This window comes from Hippichthys cyanospilos, chromosome 15 (genome assembly GCF_059441005.1).
Source record: "Hippichthys cyanospilos isolate Australia breed blue-spotted pipefish chromosome 15, RoL_Hcya_1.0, whole genome shotgun sequence".
NCBI lineage: Eukaryota > Metazoa > Chordata > Actinopteri > Syngnathiformes > Syngnathidae > Hippichthys > Hippichthys cyanospilos.
This window is the reverse complement of record NC_142383.1, coordinates 8895412-8915469: the sequence shown is the minus strand read 5'-3', so window position 1 is coordinate 8915469 and position 20058 is coordinate 8895412. Positions and strand designations below refer to the sequence as shown.

Below are 20058 nucleotides of genomic sequence, written 5' to 3'. Positions count from 1 at the left end.
GATAGATAGATAGATGTTTTAATACAGTTCTGTGAATATAAATAATATAGAAGAGTATGAGGAACTTCCAACATGGAGTATTTCTTTTTTGTTTTTTTGTTTTTTTACTGAGCTATATAATAGAATACTTTCACTAAAAAATAAAACATGGGTTTGACTTGAAAAAAAGTGAAAAAAAATCCGTCACAGCCAATATTCGGCTTTTATCAATCTTGAACACCAATTGAATATGTTGAAATTTATCAAAGCTTGAGCATTGTCTCCAATGAATTACTTCACTAGTCTCAAGTTAAGATCATGTTTTCATTTCTCATTGTTGACAGTCCCCTAAATGCTAGATATATTTAAAAAAAATAAACAAACACACAAAAACCGTCATACCACGTGGTATTTGCAAACCACGCAATCCAATACCCCGTGGAATCAATTAAGGATAAAAATGCTGTTGACAAACCTTCAAAGGACTTTATGAACAATTTCGAGCGGCAGGGTCAAATAAAAATAAATTGCTCCACATTGACATTCCCACACTAGCGTTATTTTACCACTGGGTGCAGAACATTTGGTTTGGTTACAAGAAGGTAAATGATTGACAATAAATGAGCATTGGGCAAGTACCGAGCACCAGGATGAGGAAGTGAAACTTTTAAATGTAACTGTAACTGTTCTACTTCCCTGCATTCACAGCCGCTTGAAACTATTGTTTTAATAATGCACGGTTTTAAAAGGAAGAATGGCGACGACAAGCTGGTGCCGAAGCGCTTTCGGGCTGCTCCGCCGAGTTGAGCTGCTCGTCGTGCTCGAGCAGCTGGGCACTTCTCTGTTCGACGCCGCCTTGCTCATGGTGCTCAAGGACCGCTGTGCCGTCAATGGCACTCGTATCCCCGGGGAGGATGAGCAGCAGAAAGCCATGTCGGACTTCTACATGATCAACAACCTCATCGCCCAATTGACGCCTATCGTGCCCGCTCTCCTCCTCGCCAAGGCTGGGGACCGCGGATGGAGGAGAGCCCCCGTGGTGGTCCCCCTGTGCGGGTACCTGCTGTCCAGCGTGGCCCTCCTCCAAGTGGTTCTTTTGCAGCTGCCCATCCAGTTGATGTTCGCGGCGGCGGTTCTGCTCGGGTTGTCCGGCGGCTTTGGCGCTTACTGGCCCGGCGTCATGACATTGGTGTCGCTCGGCTCCAACGCGGAGAATCGCTCTCAGGTTTGGTAACAGTGGCATCTCGTTTATTGCGACTGCTTTAATACAGCGCTTCTCAATTATATTTCGCAAAGTCCCTCCTAGGAAAGAGAAAACATTTCGCATCCCCCTTGCAAGATGATTTTCTATAAAAATTCATGTTTAACCGTGACAAAAGGAAAAAGCAATATAAACCAACTTTCAGCAACTGTTAACTATTTTTACAGCATTTATAGATTGCTTATACACTTATAAACAGAAAAAACCCAAGTGCATCAAAGTGCCTGGAAAAAACGATACCAATCCTTATTTTGTCAGTTATACTTCACATGGCAAAAACAACCCCCCTCACTATTTGAGAACTGCTTTAAACAAAAATCAGAAGTTATAGTGCAAGTTGCATCTTCGAGAAAGCTGCCATGTTATGACTTTACAATATAGAAACGTGTAGCAGACCATTAAACTAACTTTTTTTTTCCCATAATACGTTTATAAACCAGCAGTTTTATGAGTAAGTACTTACGAGTAAAACCAAAAGTTATACTCAAATACGCATACTTTTACTTTTGAATAATGTACTGTATGAGTCAAAATAAAAATAAATGGCAGCATTTCAAATAATTCCTTCGGAATACAATGAATAGGAAATATATCAGATAACCGATTTTTGTTTTTTAACGCTTAAATGGCTGTAATAAGAAATTCCATCTGGTAAACAGCAAAACAGGTTCACCCAGGAGAGGTTAAATAAACAGGAACAAGGCAGCATGTTAGTGGATCCAAAAAAAAAAGTCTACACACCAGTTTTCACATTACAGGTTTCCATGATTTACAAAAGCTAAATAATTTCAAAACGTTTACCAATACTACTGTGACCTATACCTGATTCAGATTAATGGGAAACAAATTTAAAACCTTTCAAAAGTGGAAATAAAATGAACAGTTTGCCGACCCTGCCATTCAGACGCTTGAATGAATCTCGCCTTGACCTCCCTCGTATCACTTGTATCTGTTGTGTGTGACTTTTGCAGGTGATGATGAGAGCAGAGCTGATGTATGGCGCAGCGGGCCTTCTCGGTAGCCTGCTGTCAGGTCACATATTCCTGGTGTACAATTCTAATGTCAGCCATGGCACCGTCCTGCTTTGTGTCTGTACACTTCTCCACTTTCTGGGCCTCATTCATGCCACTGCGTTTTTGCGGGTATGTGTTTTGGGACTTCTACTTATTTGACACAATAAAACTAGACAAACTATGCCACCTTCTCGCAAGAGCTCGTCACTGATTATCTTCTCACTATGTGAAGGTCATGCAAGTATCAAGTGAGCCCGAAGAGTGTAGCCCCCTCCTCCCTCAGACCTCCAGCAGTGTTCCTGCAGAGACGCCCGCAAGGAAGAACATTCTGAACGTGACTCTGCTCCTCTTCGCCGCTATCTTGTATGGCTCTTCCGTGGGCGGAGCCGTTGAGATCCTGGGCATCTTCGTAATCAAAGAGCCGCTCAGCTGGAATTCTGCCCAGGTATCTGTGTTCTTTACAATTGTACGCAGGCAGATCATTTTTGGTATATGCCGCGGCCTGTTGAAAATGAATTGTGGGCCACGAATAACCCCCCTGGCCATAGTTTGATTCTAATTTTGTTGAACCAAAGAGATTGTATTGAACATTATCAAATAAAGGCGGTTTGGGTTGTGGTAATCCAACCGATAAGTAACCTGTAAGATGTTATCACTGTGTATTTTTTGTAAATCAGTTTAGATGCTGCAGAAAACAAAATATTTTGATAAAAGCCAATATCAAGACCTCATGATGGCCATGTTTAGTAAATATAAGCGTAATGGAATTGAAGTCTTACTTTTAGTCATTTGTTATGGAGTTCCTTGCTATCACCGTTCTACCGACATATCATGTGATAGAAACAACATCCCAATTAGCATTTCCCATTCAGTGAGCTGAACTGTACCTCCTGTTGGAAATGCACTCCTGTGTGAAATCATATTCTGATCCTCCAGGTGGGTTATGGGAACGCAGCAGGCTTTGTGATCTTCCTCACCAGTTTCTTTGGTGCCATTGCTTTTCGCCGCTGCGTGAGCGACGTAACGCTCATCCTGATCGGCATGCTTTCGTTCGCCTCTGGAATCTACTTCATGTCCTTTGTCACCGCATCTTACATGTTCTACCTTGGTAAGCCGTCATCTTCTGCTTTCTGACTTTATCATGTTGTCACACCTAGCATAATATGGACTTTCGTCGCAGCTCGCTTGCTGAGCCTCTTTGGGCTCATCCCGCTGCCGACAATTAGGTCCCTGCTCTCACAGCAGGTTCCGACATCATTGTGTGGTGAGGAACAACTATTTGGCTTCTCAAACTTGTGTTCCTCCTCGTATCCCCTTGTGTTCTCTTTTCTGGCCATCAGGCATCACTTTGACAGCCCTGCAGCTGGCGCTGCGGTTCGCAGCTCTGGCGTACATCCCCGCTTACACTAAACTCTACCAGAGAACACTAGATTGGTTCCCAGGTTTTGTCTTCATCGTCTCCAGCACACTGGCAGTTCTGGGAATGATTCCCATCAGGTGATTTTCATATTATCTGTCCATATTAAACATTAGTTCAACATCTCAACCAACTTTTAGACATATACCATACACATAGAATGTTTGGGATATTTGGGTGAAAAGTTAGTATAAACCAAATGTAACTAAATACTGTAACCCTGGGATGCTCAATGACATCAAATGACATGCAAAAAAAAAAAAAAACACAGGCGCAAACAGGGGTAAAGCTAACAGCAAATGCACAGGTAAAATGTGTAAAATAAACTTCACCTAAAGCACGTCTGTTAAAGGATTAAGAGTACAGTACATAGTAATGCAGTAGATGATTTTGTGGTGGCGTCATGCTATTTCACTCCCAATTTGGTCAATCTAGGATGTTTGCATTGCTCTCCCGATATTCCCAATAATCAAAGCAATACAGCTCTGAATAGAATAGTAGAGTGCCTTTATTATTTTTAAATAGCTGGTATGCAACAAAATTGGTCTGTTTGTTTTTGTGTTGGTTTTTTTTTAGCCCTGTAGCATCGACCAAAGGCTAAGAGTTATTAGATTGTGCTATGTTGATTCATTCATTGTAGATTCATTTTGAAATTCATTCGACTTAAGAGGTGTGGGGCTCAGCTGTCAACGGTAAATAATTTCGATCCCAGAAAAAGGTGCATTGTGGGAGGTTGGATGCTAGGGCAAAAAAAAAGTGTGGGCACCACGTAGTATGACCTGTCCAGGTGAATTTCATTTGCTGTCAGTTTCCTTGTTCAAGCAATTGCAGTTTTCAAAAAGTAAAACCTTGAACATGTGCATTGAAGGTTTAGACCAAGTCAAATTTCACCTGTAAACATTATGGTGCATTACAGGTTCAACCTGTGAAAAACAACCCAAAAAAAAGATAATATAGATTTATGTACTTTAAAATGATTATCCTCCTTCCGTGCAGTGTCGTGGGCTGCAGGTGGTCGCAGTCAAGACGCTCTGAAAAAATTGAGACTACCACTGAGACGCGCCTTGTGGACAAAGAGCACTAAAAGTATGCTAACTTCGAAGAGAACATGAACACTTCAAAAAAGGAAACCGAGCAGGTTTGTGTTTTACGTAAACAATCAAAATTGCATGCAGTCTTTTGGAATAACTAATATGGGTGGGGATATGGCAAAACAGACATTTTATATCTCAAAAGGCGTGGCTCCAAAGAATTATTTATAATTTACACAAGAGTTTTTTTTGCTTTAGATGCCAGGTGTTATTTCCATCATATTTCAAATACATTTTTTCCCAATAAATTTTAATTAAGATATTTGGGGAAAAACAACTCCGCATATAAATGTCAAATCAATATATTTTAATATTGGTCCAATATATTCCAAAATAATTTGAGGTAAAGATAATTGCATCAAAACAACATCAATATACGGGCTTCATGTTTCTTTTTACAGCATGTTCAAGTGTACAAAATAGACCAAAAGTAAAATGTAAACACAGGGGAGCAACAAACAGAACGTAGCTGAAGTTATTAAGTTAGCGTTAGCATTTAAAAAAAAAAAAAAACATGAAAAGTTGACAGTATTTCTCTTGTGATGTAATGGCGGAAATAATGTTGAGATTTGGGCAACAAATGAAACTCTTTATACAGAATATGTATTGACAGCTGTCATTCGGTCGTCATTTGGAATTTAAAATAAACATTACACATTGTCAAAACATAGCAAAATTGCCACCGGAGGTGTTACTTTAGTCAAGTCAAAGACATTTTTCAGAAAATAACAATTCAAGCGTGAGGATTTCTATGTAGTGCAGCAATCAGCAGGCAAAAACTCTTTATGAAGCTCTATCAAAAATAGATGCTATGCTGTTGAGGTTCAAATTAGCATCTCTGATTTAAACAATAAAAAAAAAAAATCAATAATTTCAATATATACTAGCTTAATATTATTGTTGAGAATGTGTTTCCCTTATTAATGGTTACATTTTCACATTAAATGGATCCACCGACAACTTTTCAGCCATTATATTTATAAAGTTTCTTCAACAAATGTTCACTCTCACCAGCAGAACATTTGCTTTAAATACAACAGGCACATCCCTTAGCCATGGATAACCTTGAATTTGATTACAATACTGAAATACAGTTCCTGTTGTGCTTTTCATAGAAAGTCCATACGGCAAGGCAATTGACTTTACACCCAGAATTAATCATATATAGTTATCCCCGTTGAGACTCTTATTGTATTTTCAAAGTGACACTCATAGTAGTTTGCAGTAAATCAGCAGAACAGGAATAATTTGAATAGCTCAACACAGCTAAGACTAGCGGTCATCATTTTTGGAAAGACCATTTACAGAAAAACATTTTTAGTGTAGCTATAACTGTATGGTAAAGACAACGCTCAAATTTGAATTCAAATGTTCAAATAAGTTTTTAGAACTCAACCAAGATGTTGCTTTCACCTGGTTCACTACTAGACCCATTGGCAAGATAAAAAAATAAACCCATATTGACCACTAGGTGTCGTCCAATATACTTTTATGATTTAAATTAATTCACCATTTTACTTAGTGATGAATTCATCCAGAGCATTATTTTATTCTTTGTACTGCTCTCATGTACATTTATCAAAGGTCAGGACTTATTCCTTTAAAGCAATACTATTTTAGAACAAAAATCCATCTGCAAATGTTTAGTACCATATCTGACAGCTGAGGTGACAAGCTAGAAAATGTTCTAATTAATGAGACTAATGTAGTCTCAAACTAATCGAAAGTGAGATCGATCTGATGGGACTCAGCCTTCAGCTCGGACACCTTAGCCGGCGCTTTCATTGCTAAAAGCTGCTCGCTGGCCTTTTGGCTGAAAGATGCGAACCAGATAAAGATCTGACAGCTAGCGCCGTCATCTGAGCTTTTTAGCAACGTTGCCGCAGCACTTCTAAGGCAATGTTGTGAAACGTAAGATTTTTTTTTTTTTTTAATGTAATCTGACATTAGTGGAAGGATAAAAACACAATTCAAAACCATTGGGAAACAATTTTTTAACAATGGGGGGGGGGCGTACCCATGAAAATCATACACACAAAGAATGAGGAAAAAAAAACAAACACACGCCTCCTTTGGCATGTGGTTAAATAAGCAATAAGCAGCATTGGCAACTGTTAACAGATATGAAGTAGAAAAAGACCATGAAAAGGAATGTCTGTAGAGAGAAGGTCACCACTCTTTGACCAGTGGTCACATCCACGTACTGTATGAGACGGACTGCATCCTGGAAAGATCCAATTTTGACAGTCGACTCAGAAGAACGGTCCTTCAGTTGGAGTCCCAAAGCCTGCTCGGTCCTTGGCGAAAACGAAAAAGTGCGTGATGTGGCACTTCAGTCAGTCTCGCTCGATTGGTCCTCAGTCTGTTTGTCCTGCAGGACGCTTATGAGGGACTCCCACGCTGCTTGGCACTGCACAAGTAAAAAACAATGATTGCCCTAATATAATGTAATAAATCAAGATATACAGCTTTTAGATGATGAAACAAAACCTTCTTATTTTCTTTTTCTTATTATTTTCTTATTCAACTCCATTTTAACTCCATTTTTTTAGAGGGCGGCCGTTTTGCCATTTGATTGCTACTGAACATGAAAAGGCAGAAATATAAACCTTAGTTTACCAAATAATATACCGGTACACACAAATGCCTTAGCATACTTTCAATTTGAAATTGTCCCTGGCAGCCTGTCGCGGCATAACAGCTTGACTCGTCTTCTGCTGCAACAGCTGCTCCCAACTTAAGGATGAAAACAACACAGCGTTGTTCCAAAATAATGTTCAATCGTCAATTCCAGGCAATGACAAAGCGCTTGATTACATTGACATATGACATATGGTGCCAGCGTCAGTGTTTACCGGTGGCTCAGGTTTCATTAAAGTAGTGCCTAGCATGAATTAGCCGCTACCTAGCAACACTCAAGTGTTCCATATATAGGTGGCTTGATAGACGTGAAAGACTGGACGTTTATAGATGCTGACAGCCTGACAATGTTGCCTTCCTACTGGTCACATTTGAACAAACCATGCCAACTCAAATGTGCTGTTTCAGCCAGAAAATTTGCCATTTAGACCAACATTTATGGGAAGAAATCTAGAGGAAGAGCAGAAAATTAGTGTGCAGCTAAGCACAGTTTGAATTTAAGTTTAAGATGATGGTTTGGTCTTCTGTGATTATACATAACTTTTTCACCAGAAAAATATACAGTTTATATATATGTTTTATCTGAATACTTAATACAGTGGACCTCCGGGTTACAGGGTCCCTGGCTTACGTTTTTTTTTTTTTATGTTGCGATGTGGAATACTGAGGTTTTTTTGTCACTTCTTTACGGTATTTTCCCTGCTTTGCAACAAAAACAACTGTCATGACCCTAGGGGGTTGGCTGTATTTGTGTTGTTTTGTCTCCATCTGCAGGCGTTTTTAGGTAGTCGCACTTATTTTCAGTTGCCGTCAAAGTGCCTCCCTGCAACGCGTCACTACAATGCTGATCTGCTATTGGTCAGCGTCTTCTCACAAAGATGCTGGTCTGCTATTGGTCGGCCTCCCTCGTTTCAAAATGGCGGAAATACATATACAAAATATCGTGAGTGCTTACCAACCCGTATTTAAAGTGCATTTTACTGCTTAATTCAAAGTTGAAAGGGTTAGCCATGGGTCCCAAGATTGCTAGTGATGTTAAAGAGAGAAGTAAGATGATGATTTATATGAAAACGATGCTGGAGCGGCACTCAAAGGTAAATAAATCCTTTCTATAGTTTTTATTTATGATGTTTTCTGACTGTATACAGGTATATTATATGAGTAGCCCTTACTATAGTATTTTGAAACCAATTTTTAATATGTATGTACAATTTGGATGTTTTTACCTGGGGTTCTAAACACATTAGCTTTTTAACATAGGTGTGGATTGCCCGCCATACGGCAAATTCGCCTTACGAGCCCAACCACAGAACGGATTCATCTCGTAACCTGGGGGCCCATTGTATATGAGTTAAAATTTTTGAAGGATATCCACAAGCCAAACATTGCAACAGGTGCAGCCGTCTTTCATAAGAATTTTACACTTCAAATCTCAATCATAATGTATTTAAAATTTATAAACGCAGAAAACATAAAAAAAAAAAAAAAAACATACTGTCCCGTTATTCGCGCAACATGTGATTAGCAACTTTGCCAACAATAATAATACTAACCATAAATCCTCTGTAGTGCAATGTGACATAGCAAAGCTGATCCCGGGATGCGCCGTACCTTCTCATAGTAATTGATGTTTTTGTCGGCCATGCCGCCAAGAAGCTGCTTGAAGTCCTGCCGCTTGTTTCTCTGCCAGCGCTCCCAGTCGGCCTTCAGGTCGGCGTTGAAACACTCCACCTTGTCTTGGCACCGCTCCACCTCAGGTGGCATCTAGCGGGAGACACAAAAGGACTACTGCTACAGGGGTTCTAAGTGCTACATCGTATAGGAGAACAGTCATCTTTTGGCATTACCACGTACAAATACTAAATCCATCCTTAAAAATGACTTGGCAGAAAAGCCAGTAGCATAGTAACAAGGTGGACATGGATGATGCTTACAGGCGTTCTGTCCTCTTGTCTCCGCAGTATGGCAGCTTCCAGACGGCCCTCGTACTCTGCTTGACTCTGGTCGCGCTTCTTCAAAACATTCTGCAAATCCAGTAGGAGACAATTGTAATTACTGGAATAGCTTAATTTTGTTAGACTTCTTGATTCAGACAGATATTTTCCATTGCAGCTAATTGATTTGTGTGAGGTAGAGCTTGATAGACTGATTACTCGTAGTCATCGGGCAATAGTAGTCAATGATATTGGGCTAAATGTTACATTTTCAGCAAAAGGGAAAATATTTTTTTCTAGAACACAAACACACATTTTAAACTTTATTTTAATGTAGGTCTTTGAGATGTAATTATCAGTAAAAGTTCACAATCCGTATTCTCCCAATTGTGTTTCTTCTTATGACAATATACGTATATGACACAGCATTTGCTATGTGGCACAACATTTAGTATGTTCATTGAACAAATGTTCACATTTGCATGTAGATTTTTAGACAATAGGCACCTTTGTTTGTATTGGTTTAGTATTGGCTATTATTATTATTATTATTATTACTTGTTTTTTTTTTAAAAGGCCAATGCCAATCGTTGTCAAAATGTCAAACATACGGCCCGCGGGCTGGTTCTGGCCCACATACGTGTTTAATCTATACTGAAAGAACATTAATGAAGAAAATTACCCATTTTTTTCAATAAATGTTAATGTATGATTTATGATGAATAAAAAAATGATTAAATGATTAACTTGTACTATTTTAGACTATTTTAGACAGTATTAATAAGAATAATACATCTGTTGTTATAAGTTAGATGAATATATACCGTGGTTTTATTGGTCCAGCCCACTTGGGAATAGATAATCGGTCTGTCCTTAGTGCAAGGGCAATCACCGTGCGTGTCGATGGGGGTCGTCGACTGTAATCACTCTCACCTTCATGGACTCGATGTATAGCGTGTACTCCCTGAGTACAGGCAGGAAATCCTGGCCCATGTTTTCACACAGGTCATCCATGGCCCGGCAGCACGTCGAAACGGAGCTCGCCATTCCCTCCAGGGGGCGCTGCAGCTCATCTTCCGAACTCGCCCAGCTTGAGTACACGCTCCCGTAGTCACGCAGCTCAGCCAAGTACTCTAGGAAAAGGGGGGGGGCACAAAGCATCTGTTAAGTTCAGGTTTAAATGCCATTCATTATATGGTGAGGAAGATGGGATTTAAAGGTTGTAAACGACAGCTGACTACTGTTGAAAAGAAAAGGGAAATGGTTGCGTTATCTGAGTTCCGCTTCCTGTTTCACAACTTCTAATGTGGGTCAAGATGGCACCATGCTGATGTGACTTCCATGCTGACAACACAGCTAATCTTGCTGGACTCTAAATATTCACTTTTCAAATTTTATTCATCTATTTTACAACTGACAACACTTTCTGCTTATTATCGTCTGTTGTGTGACACGTGGCGCATGGGTTACATTTTGGTGAATTTTGTATTTTTTTTTTTAAATGTATACTATTGGTCAGTCCACATGTGTGGGTGTTATATATACACAAATGAGTGATATTTAAGTCTTGTTATTGATGTTTAATTAAAATCAATTACTAACTTTTATTTATACATATTAGTGATCTTTAAGTCTAGTTATTGATGTTTAATTACCGGTAAAAGCAATTAATAACTCTTCATGATGCAATGCAAGTGGTTGAACAAACATTTATTTTTTTGGGTCTCCTGAGAAGAGATTATTTAAAACACAAGTTTACATTTATTGTTTTCTTATATACAATTTGTTAATGCCTTTCAAGTTTTTGTTTTTGCATGTACTTTTATATTATTATACATTATTTATTATACGTTTGTTTTTCTTGCTTGAATTTGTTTTTCATTATTTGCTTATACAATTTTTCATTATACACGTTTTACACAATTTATTTTGTTATTATTTACATTTTATTTGTCAGTTTAGTATGGTTTTTATTTTTTTATTTATTTGCTTGTTTGGTCATTATTTTATGTTTTGTTTTTTTCTTTTATGTTTCCAGATTTTAAAACCCCTCTCCACACATATATAATCGCTCTCCAGGCAGGGGGTGCAGATTTGCAACAGTAAAATGAGAATCTCCTAAATGTCCCACATTAATATTTTTTAACCATTTTACTCAAGAGAAAAAAAAATGTACTCAAGTCTAGCCAGCAAGGTTAAATCCACTTTTCTGCTATTTACATGTTCTCACATATCTGTTTTAACACTCTCAAAAGTACAAACATTTGTAGAGAGTAGGCAAAAAAAAAAAAAAAAGAAACCCACTGGTATAAGCATGACTTTTGGTTCCCATCCGCCACCATCAGTTCACTACCTGACTGCTCTTTTAGGATCCTCTGAGCGATACGGTCAATGGTGCCCAATTTCTGGCTGAAGGTGTCCAAGTACTCTCCCATGGCACAGAACTCAGGCGGTCGCGCCCGCAGCTTGTAGCCTCCTGCTACCTGTTTCACTGACTCGCCCACTTTGGTGAGTAGCGCCAGACCTTGACGCTTGTTCAGGTCCTGAAGACACACAAGAAAGTACAACATTCCGGTGGACTGCATCGCCCATATTTTTTCTTTTTCACTTTCATTGACTTAGATACATTTTGGTGAGAATAATGTCTCCTATTCAACAAGTTGAAATTGTCATCATTGTACTTCATGGCCCCTAGAAAAATGGTCCTATTGGACCGCCGTGCAATGTGACCACGAGCCACATGACCTAAATTGCATGTGAGCATGTGATAAGAGAATGGGATATTGTCTTATTTGATGGCTGGCTGACCACTAGAAACCATTCACAGGGGTGACTGGTCTATTCGTGATGAGAAAGTAACACAATTTATGTCGGATTTGCATTCGTTGTTCTTTTTTTCTTTGCATCAGCAGGTTTGTCCCGCGCAACTGATTTACTGAGGTCGCTAAATAGAAGATGTCTGCAAAACAGTTTTTGTAGAATGTTTCCTGTCCTCCAGCAAGCTTACCTTAGCGGATAGAAAAGCGTTGAGATGTGGGTTGAAAGACAGGACTGGGTGGTCTGCAACACGTTTCAAAAATTTGTCCAGCGCTTTCATGCGTGTTTCCACAAACTCTTCCGAAAAACGGTCCACCACGCCCTTCATCACAAACTTCTCTGGCAACGGCTGAAAAAAGAGGGTGAGGATTGTGAATGGTGTGGTACTGATTACAATATGCAGTGTTGTTTTTGTGTTCACTTACCGGGATTAGGTGGGTGGGCTGGCTGTCCTCCAGTTTGATTCTCAGCCAATCGAAGTCTTGATAGCGACGTCGCACGCAATAGTCCGGAAGGTCAAACTCTATCCTCGTTGTCTTAAAATATATACACAGATTTCTACAGTTGCATTATCAGCATTTGTGCTTGATAGGGCCTGACTGATATGGATACAGATTAATGGGCTGATTCGTTTAAAAATGTATAATCAATCAACCAACATGTTTCATACAAACACATTTCAATGGGAGTCAATTCTACGTGGATTTTCACAATTCACAAGCCTTGTAGCTATTCCCTGCAAATAGCAAGGATTAATCATAAATGTTTAAAAAAGATGTCCTTATCAGTTCCCAGACTGCATTGCGTGGCAGTTAAAAGTGACTTAAAAATTCCATCCCAAAGATGAATTTACACGCCTTATGAGAGAGTTCATAGATTAAGTCCCAGGTACTTATTAAACTTTTTCATGCATTCGGATAAAACAGGGTCTGAAAATGCCTGTTATTGAATTTCAATTATAGGGACACGATTACTGTCATGTGTTTGATTTGCCAGTAGTTCAAAGTGTTTTCCATTTAACATCGTTATACTTGATTTATGTTTTGCAAAGTACTTTCTTGTCTAAACAAATGGTGACTATCCAAGTTAATTGCTTGCACAATATCCCTGCACTGCGCTGCTGCTGCTGCACTACATTACTTTGTTTTGAATGACAGGGCCACATGACAAACTTATAAATAAATTGTGTATTGACAACATTATGGAAAAGATTTCTAATAAATAATAACTTACACTACTTGTATACAACTGTTGAGAATGGTTAATGTGTACACAATACAAATTTAATATAAGCTGGTAATATCAGCCATTTGGCCAATTATTTTGGGCAGGTGTCTGAAGGGCCATAATTAGCCGATTACTTGGTCGGACCCTAGTACTTGATAGGATCATGAGAGCTTGAATACTGTACACACAAGGTGGCTGGAGTGAAGCCCAAGCTGACTGGCCACTGTTAAGAGATTGAATATGCTCTTTTAATCAACACTATGTCTTTACTGTGTACTGTGGAGTGTGATATTTATATAAGGCCTTTCGCGCAAAGCACCAGAATGTACATAGCAACAGTTGCCATGACATGACCTAGCATAGTCTTTCCATCTTTGTTTTTCGCTGTAGCATGAAGTGGCCTGCACGTCAATGACTGTCTCAAACTCACCACAAGAGAAATCTCAAACAAGCAGCGTGTCCATCCATTAAATCAAAGTGATTGGATTTATCTCTGGATCGTTTTTCATTAGGATTGAATGGATAAGTGCAAACCCAAAGCGGTATTAATGTGTCCCATCAGCCGAGAGAACAGCATGGGTTTATCACACTCTGATGCTACAAGATCCTCACTGCATATTGTTTAGATATCCATCTTTATATTTAAATATCTTTTCAAATGCGGACCTTGGTGGACACTCTGTAGGTGATGTAGGTCTCCATTGTAGAGACGTGCTTCTTTGGGTCATCCACCGTGACAAACAGGTCACGTGTTTCGGTAGCACTGTCAATGTCTCGGAGGTCTGACTCCATGTCGTCGTCCAGCTGAAGCCTGTTGAACAGCGAGGATGCAGAGGCAGGACTCGGCGTGTCCGCTGGCGTGCCATTGGACAGTCCTGCCTCCTGAGGAAGACAGATTTAAAAAAACACATATGAATTAAAATTCAAGACTAGGAAGTGAAAACAAAGGGGTGATAGATTGATTCTGTCTCGGTGAATAAGGCTCTTGTTGAGGTCGCGACTGCGTGCATGTACTGCCCATCATGTGACACAACATTTGCATACACTGAGCTGAGTGATGGACGATGCAAAGGGAATGAACCAATTGTTTGTTTCTGTTTATTTATACCAAACGATAAATGATTGTGCTTGTGTATATTTTCTTTCATTAGCATTGAAAGGTAATCCTCTTTCACATGTACTAGACTGGCATATATATTCTTTTATATTGTCTATCTTGTATGTCTGAGTCTCAACTTTGAGTCTGTAAAAGAAGAAATGTATTCATTAATTTCTTCACTCACTCCCTCTCTCACCACCAGGCCAAACTCAGTCTGGGTTGTGACTGAGAGTGCTTTCTCTACACAGTGGTGCAAAAACCTTGTAACTTGTAATCAGAGGTCACGTAATTGCTTTGGGTTGCATCACTGAAACGCCGTAAATGAACAAGCAGGCAACTCACTCAATGCAAAAGGAGTCACGGTGAGACACAAAGTAGTCCCGATCCGAGTTTGTTTCTTTAAATAAATGTGTGAATGCCTATCCAGGAAATGTGATGCAGTATTTGGTCACTCATTGACATACAAACCTGACCCGTGCAGTGTAGATTAAGCTCCCATTCAATACTGATGGGGTTAAACTCTATGACTGATGGGGTTAAAATCTATGAATGATCAGCTACTGCAGAAGTTCTCAACTTTTTTTCAGTGATGGACCCCCTGTGAAATATGTTTTCAGCCGAGTACCCCTTAACCAGTGCAAAGCATTTTTGGGAAAAAATAGAAAACAAATAATAATGATTTAATAAAATTAACAACCTTTGAAACTTAATTTGTATTGGTCCACCAAAAAAAAAAAAAAAAAAAATCAACATAAAGTGTCCTCTTTTGGATCATAGAAGCGATCCGATCAAAAAGACATAACTAAATGATTAATAAATATTTGTCCACAAATAACAATCAACATTGTCAGACCTGTTCTTTGAAAGAAATAATGATGAATAAATATTTGCCCACAGAATGACACTCAATTTAAAGTGCCCACTTTTGGATTACAGTAAAGCTCTGTTCACAAAAATGTCATTAACTCAATTACTAATCAATATTTAACCATAAAAAAAAATCAACATAAAGTGTCAGACCTCTTCTCAAAATGAAATAATTATAAATAAATATATGTCCGCAGAAAAAATATTCAACGTAAAGTGTTCTCTTTTGGGATCATAGTAGAGATTTGTTAACAAAAATAAATCATTAACTCGAGAGGTATCGAGAGGTGGCGAGGTCGAACCATTTTAGTATGGGGGAAATCTGGCTTTTTACAATAAAAATAATAAATAACCTACTGAACATGAAATTTGTTTTATGAACTTGTACTTTCTTGAAACGTTTAATTAATTCTTTAATTATTTTAAAAAGGATTTATGAATGTTTGTTTTTATTTAAAATCTCGAGTACCCCCCGTAGTTTCTTCAATTACCCCCAGGGGTACCCGTACCCCCATTTGAGAACCACTAATCTACTGTATAAGTGTCCTGACTGACAACCAGTCCAAGGTGTAGTGCATGACCCTCTGCAGCATACAAAAACGATTCATTCGATTTACACCGGGGAATGCTTGTCTCAAGGAATACTGTGCCCACCTGAATCACTGTTATCACAATGAAACTCTCCGAATGGCAGCCTGTGCCATTGTAGTGCACATTATTTCGAATATGCCCTCAAGAAGAACTTGTCTTCCACAAACATTATTAGTATCCCTGCATAATGCTCATTTGTTAAGACTGAACAGAGAGTTGTTTGTTTTCTCTTGCTGAGGGACGAATGGTCGGTATTTTGGAGTGGGGAGTTTTAAAATCTTGCCAGCAGTCATCGCAAACAACAGGTTACGGGGGGGAAATCGCACCTTTTTTGTTTTGTTTCTTTTGTTTTTGTAAGCACCGATCACGACTAAAGCCTGAGACCAGCCTACCTTATCGCCCACAGTGATGACGCTGACATCTTGCCCCGGGGTGAGCGACTCGTCGGTGGCGGACAACGGGTGTAGAATCTCTGCGATGTGCTTCTGCCCCGAGCTGGCCAGGCCTCGCTGGGCGCCGACGCTCATCGTGCGGTAGGCGCTGGGGCTCGCCTGGAAGTCGAGGCGAGCGACTGTCCAGTTGACAGCGGCAAGAGTCTTTTGCTCGGACGGGCGAAACGATTTTCTGTTCGTCGTCGAGTAAGGAACGGAGATTCGGAGCCGCTATTTGGTCATGGTAGTCAGCTGACCTCTACGGCGCAGATGCGGACGTTAAAACTGGGAAAACCCGGAAGTAAACATTGTGTGCGACAACCGAACGGCAAACGTACGCTTAAATTGTATATACTGTATACGGAATAAAGGTACTTGCGCAGTCGCTATTTGAGTACATTATAACGCGATCATGAAGGCAAAGACTGAAATGAAAACATGTTTTTTCACAATTCAAAGTTAAAATTACAATTATGAAACAATATAAATGTACTATTTTACAATGGACAATAAATATTCATTCATTTATACATACAGACATTTTGTCTCAAATGAGTTGATTTACTTTTGTCGTCTTTTGATCAGGCAATTGCACAGACACCCTAAGACGGCGTCCTAAACTCACCCTCTATCTACAGCGTTTTGTCAGATAAGCCGGAGCACTGAGTGGGAAGCGACAAATCACTTAAATCTACTAGTTTTAGATGGACTTTTCTCCCTTTTTTCATGATCAACATGGCTGCTAATCCTTCAGCACCAGGTAGGTTTACTATAACTTTCGTGTGCTTGACGACCGCGTTTGATTTTTTGGGGGGCTATTTGTTGTTGCAGTGGCGTAGCTTCATATATTGACATCTGTGCTCCTTTTCTTGATCCCCGTAAAATGTTATTATGGGAAAATATAATTTGAGCATATTTATTGTGCCGTTTAAAACATTTCTTTAATTGTTAAATCAATTTCATTGAAATACTACCGTGCACTGCGACTGCATTTTTTTCGGGCGTTTTTAATCAATGCTTTGCTCACTAGCGCCTCCGTGTGGTTAACTATGCTAACGTTGTCAGTTCAATGTGAGTTGGCTGTGGAATGTTTCTTTTTTTCTTCACTATTTAAATAAGCTCCGAGTTTTCTATTGACAAAATACAACCCCAAATTCAGGTTTACACCGGTTTACACCGGCTGGAGAAATTGTGCAGTATTATGAAATCAAACCAAACGTGATGTTTGTCCTTAGACCAGTTTTGGGCTGAACTAAAGTTTGTTGTCAGCATCACTAAATGACAATTAACACGGCAAATTTCCGGAGGCTCCACCCTCGCAAAACGGTAAGTTATTATAGGTCACCAATGACGCCATTTGCCGATCACAAATCGTGCAATACTTTTCATAAATTACTTCCTTAACACATGTTACTTTGAATCCTTGGCACAAAATGTCCCAACACTAATGTGACAGGACACTTTGTGGCAAAAGGTAGTGTAATTGGTGACTTGTGAAGATTCTTCAGAAATCTCCAGCTAAACCAAGGAAAGAATGGTGCTTTCTCTTATTAGTTGAAAAGAAAAACAGTCACAGGTTGTTACAGTAGTAAATCATACTATGTATTTGAAGGAGACAGAACAGACCCCCAAGAGTGAGTGATTTGAAACTACATAGTGTCTTTCCTTGAAGTCAAAGTGACATTGATGCTGCAGGCGCTTTCTTTTCAAGATTGTATCTAAAAGTGAAGGTGTAATGGTCTGTGCATCAAGGGTTGGTCGTCGTTTTCCTAAAGTAAAATTAAATGTCATATTTTGTTTATAAACAAAAAAGAAACAAATTTCGCTAATGACTATCCAAAAATCAGAATAATTCATAAGAGGTTGAATTATGAGTTGAATTATTGCTCTGACAATTCCTCTATCATTAGAGTAGTTGTCAAATAATTTGGTAATCAAGAAGTTGTCGATTAAATTTGAGAGCTCTGTTTGCTTTCTGTCAAGAGTGGTGTTCTTTGTATGAGTGAGACTCAAAAGTGCTAATTTGCCTTTCTTATTTCTGTTTTTTTACTCAACGCAGTTTTCCCGAACAAAGCCCGAGTACAAATTCTGGCCGAGTTGGAGAAAGAAAGGGAGCGATTAATACAGAATCAGTCCATGAGTACTCCAGGAGCCAGGTAACAGGCCAGACCCCACCAGTCACAACTAGAAAAGGCACGAGACACAAATTCCACGAGACAATGTCTCATGAGACAGAGAGGAACGGTTTGGGTAATACTAAGAGTTGTCGTTTGTCACGGTCCTTGCAACATTTTTCCAAGAGGAACCTCAAAATAAAAACACACCAAGGCGTTCATGTCCATACGTTATTTGGTATGATAAGGTTTATTTGGAAGCATTGACTGTCCCTCTCATCACACCCTGTTTTACTTAACAGCATTTCAATATCCCGTCACAATATGAAGGACTTCCGGGATAGTGCAGAGCAGCAGCACATTGTTGCCCAGCAGAAAGCAGCCTTGCAGGTAAAACACTTGTTATGAAGTTTTGACATTAAATGTTGGAAGTAGTCGGCAGTGTGCTTTAATTGCCATCTTTTTCCGCAGCATGCGCACGCACACTCCTCAGGCTTTTTCATCACCCAAGACTCATCATTCGGCAATCTCATCCTCCCCGTGCTTCCACGCCTGGAGCCCGAGTCATGACCTCTTTCACGCAACGTGTGTGCACGCCAGTCACGTCTCACTTCCAACTTTCCCCTTTAGGCGGCATCAAATGAAAAATCCTCAACCTGTTTAATGCTGGGGTTTTCTGATGTATACTGTGTATGCGTATATATGACACGTTTCACGGTAATATTCACATGATTTCCATATATAGAGCCCATTTTCATTTTGTCCCTTTGTAATGTTTTTGAGAAAATAAAACAGTAATACGCAATGGGCAGTTTATTTTCTTTAAAAGGTGTCAAGACCATCAACATCAGCTTCCATTCATTTAAAATCGTTTTTTCTGTGTAGATGAGATTGACACACACTGCTAATTTAGTAATAACGTGTCTAATTAGAATTTTATAAATATACCTCGTGGAAATTAATATCGACTTAGTAAAATAAAATCTCACAAAACAAAATAACGAAGTGCTTTTTAGGTTGAAGCAGATTCAGTTTGTGTACCCACTTTTCACCTGCGAATACTACTTCTTTGGACCTGCTTTATGAGACATTAAGAACGTCACGTCATTCTTAATTGTTTTTCTTCTTCTTTTCGTCAATCAAGAAAAGACTTCAACAGAATTTGACTGCTTTCGATTTGAAGTACTGTACAGTATTGCAAAACAATACTCATCGATGAAGAGCGTGGTATGAATTTCAGCCACAAGAGGTCAGCAGTGTACCGCTCATGTAAATGCAAACAGCACTGTCATCCACGCTAGGAGTCTTTCGTTCCAAAAAAAAAAAAAACTAAACAAAACAGGTGAGTTGGCCAAAATTGTACTCGAGCAAAAGTACGGTTAATTTATTACTTTTCAGATTTTAAGTGTAGGGTTAATATTTGGACGGCGTGATTTACAATGGCTTACAATCGTTATATCGTTTAAAAATGATACCTTGTTGTTTTTTTGCGATCATTCGGTCCTGTTATGTTTCTGTGTTTTGATGTCGGGCATTATAGCGATAACTGGAGAGCTAAATCTATTAAAAAAAAAAAA

At 39.2% G+C, this 20058-nt stretch overlaps 3 protein-coding genes across 10 annotated transcripts; 2 read left to right on the top strand and 1 right to left on the bottom strand.

Annotated features, from left to right (window-relative positions):
* The first annotated feature begins 568 nt into the window (after positions 1 to 568).
* Positions 569 to 13303, top strand: slc46a2 (solute carrier family 46 member 2). 4 transcript variants are annotated; one of them, XM_088435157.1, is made up of 9 exons: positions 618 to 652; positions 729 to 1204; positions 2212 to 2382; positions 2486 to 2698; positions 3190 to 3361; positions 3434 to 3517; positions 3594 to 3750; positions 4667 to 4808; positions 9363 to 13303. In XM_088435157.1, the coding sequence occupies exons 2-8, from the start codon at positions 734 to 736 to the stop codon at positions 4752 to 4754; spliced, it is 1356 nt and encodes a 451-aa protein (XP_088291283.1). In that variant the 5' UTR covers positions 618 to 652; positions 729 to 733; the 3' UTR covers positions 4755 to 4808; positions 9363 to 13303. The 4 variants fall into 4 exon arrangements, with proteins under 4 accessions (XP_088291284.1, XP_088291282.1, XP_088291285.1 ...); XM_088435158.1 differs by having other exon boundaries at positions 569 to 1204; positions 11705 to 13303; XM_088435156.1 differs by having other exon boundaries at positions 569 to 1204.
* snx30 (sorting nexin family member 30) lies at positions 5048 to 16649 on the bottom strand. The gene is made up of 9 exons (XM_088435160.1): positions 16329 to 16649; positions 14046 to 14261; positions 12578 to 12688; positions 12343 to 12501; positions 11689 to 11878; positions 10269 to 10468; positions 9336 to 9425; positions 9013 to 9165; positions 5048 to 7171 (listed from the first exon to the last, which is right to left on the bottom strand). The coding sequence occupies exons 1-9, from the start codon at positions 16461 to 16463 to the stop codon at positions 7094 to 7096; spliced, it is 1332 nt and encodes a 443-aa protein (XP_088291286.1). The 5' UTR covers positions 16464 to 16649; the 3' UTR covers positions 5048 to 7093.
* inip (ints3 and nabp interacting protein) lies at positions 16336 to 19286 on the top strand. 5 transcript variants are annotated; one of them, XM_088435161.1, is made up of 5 exons: positions 16336 to 16469; positions 16953 to 17127; positions 18427 to 18523; positions 18784 to 18871; positions 18953 to 19286. In XM_088435161.1, exons 2-5 carry the CDS (start codon positions 17094 to 17096, stop codon positions 19049 to 19051), a joined length of 318 nt encoding a protein of 105 aa, XP_088291287.1. In that variant the 5' UTR covers positions 16336 to 16469; positions 16953 to 17093; the 3' UTR covers positions 19052 to 19286. The 5 variants fall into 5 exon arrangements, with proteins under 5 accessions (XP_088291287.1, XP_088291291.1, XP_088291290.1 ...); XM_088435165.1 differs by having other exon boundaries at positions 16344 to 16469; positions 17006 to 17127; XM_088435164.1 differs by having other exon boundaries at positions 16352 to 16368.
* Positions 19287 to 20058: the final 772 nt, after the last annotated feature.

What these genes read in the sequence shown, in the direction of transcription:
- slc46a2 (XM_088435158.1), top strand. Translation starts at nt 734, where the DNA reads ATGGCGACGACAAGCTGGTGCCGAAGCGCTTTCGGGCTGCTCCGCCGA. An exon ending in ACGCGGAGAATCGCTCTCAG is followed by an intron (nt 1,205 to 2,211) that starts GTTTGGTAACAG and finishes TGACTTTTGCAG; the next exon opens with GTGATGATGAGAGCAGAGCT. An exon ending in CTGGGAATGATTCCCATCAG is followed by an intron (nt 3,751 to 4,666) that starts GTGATTTTCATA and finishes CCTTCCGTGCAG; the next exon opens with TGTCGTGGGCTGCAGGTGGT.
- snx30 (XM_088435160.1), bottom strand. Translation starts at nt 16,463, where the DNA reads ATGAGCGTCGGCGCCCAGCGAGGCCTGGCCAGCTCGGGGCAGAAGCAC. An exon ending in ACGCTTTTCTATCCGCTAAG is followed by an intron (nt 11,879 to 12,342) that starts GTAAGCTTGCTG and finishes GTGTGTCTTCAG; the next exon opens with GACCTGAACAAGCGTCAAGG. An exon ending in GACAAGAGGACAGAACGCCT is followed by an intron (nt 9,166 to 9,335) that starts GTAAGCATCATC and finishes GTCTCCCGCTAG; the next exon opens with ATGCCACCTGAGGTGGAGCG.
- inip (XM_088435161.1), top strand. Translation starts at nt 17,094, where the DNA reads ATGATCAACATGGCTGCTAATCCTTCAGCACCAG. An exon ending in ATGAGTACTCCAGGAGCCAG is followed by an intron (nt 18,524 to 18,783) that starts GTAACAGGCCAG and finishes TTTACTTAACAG; the next exon opens with CATTTCAATATCCCGTCACA. An exon ending in AGCAGAAAGCAGCCTTGCAG is followed by an intron (nt 18,872 to 18,952) that starts GTAAAACACTTG and finishes CTTTTTCCGCAG; the next exon opens with CATGCGCACGCACACTCCTC.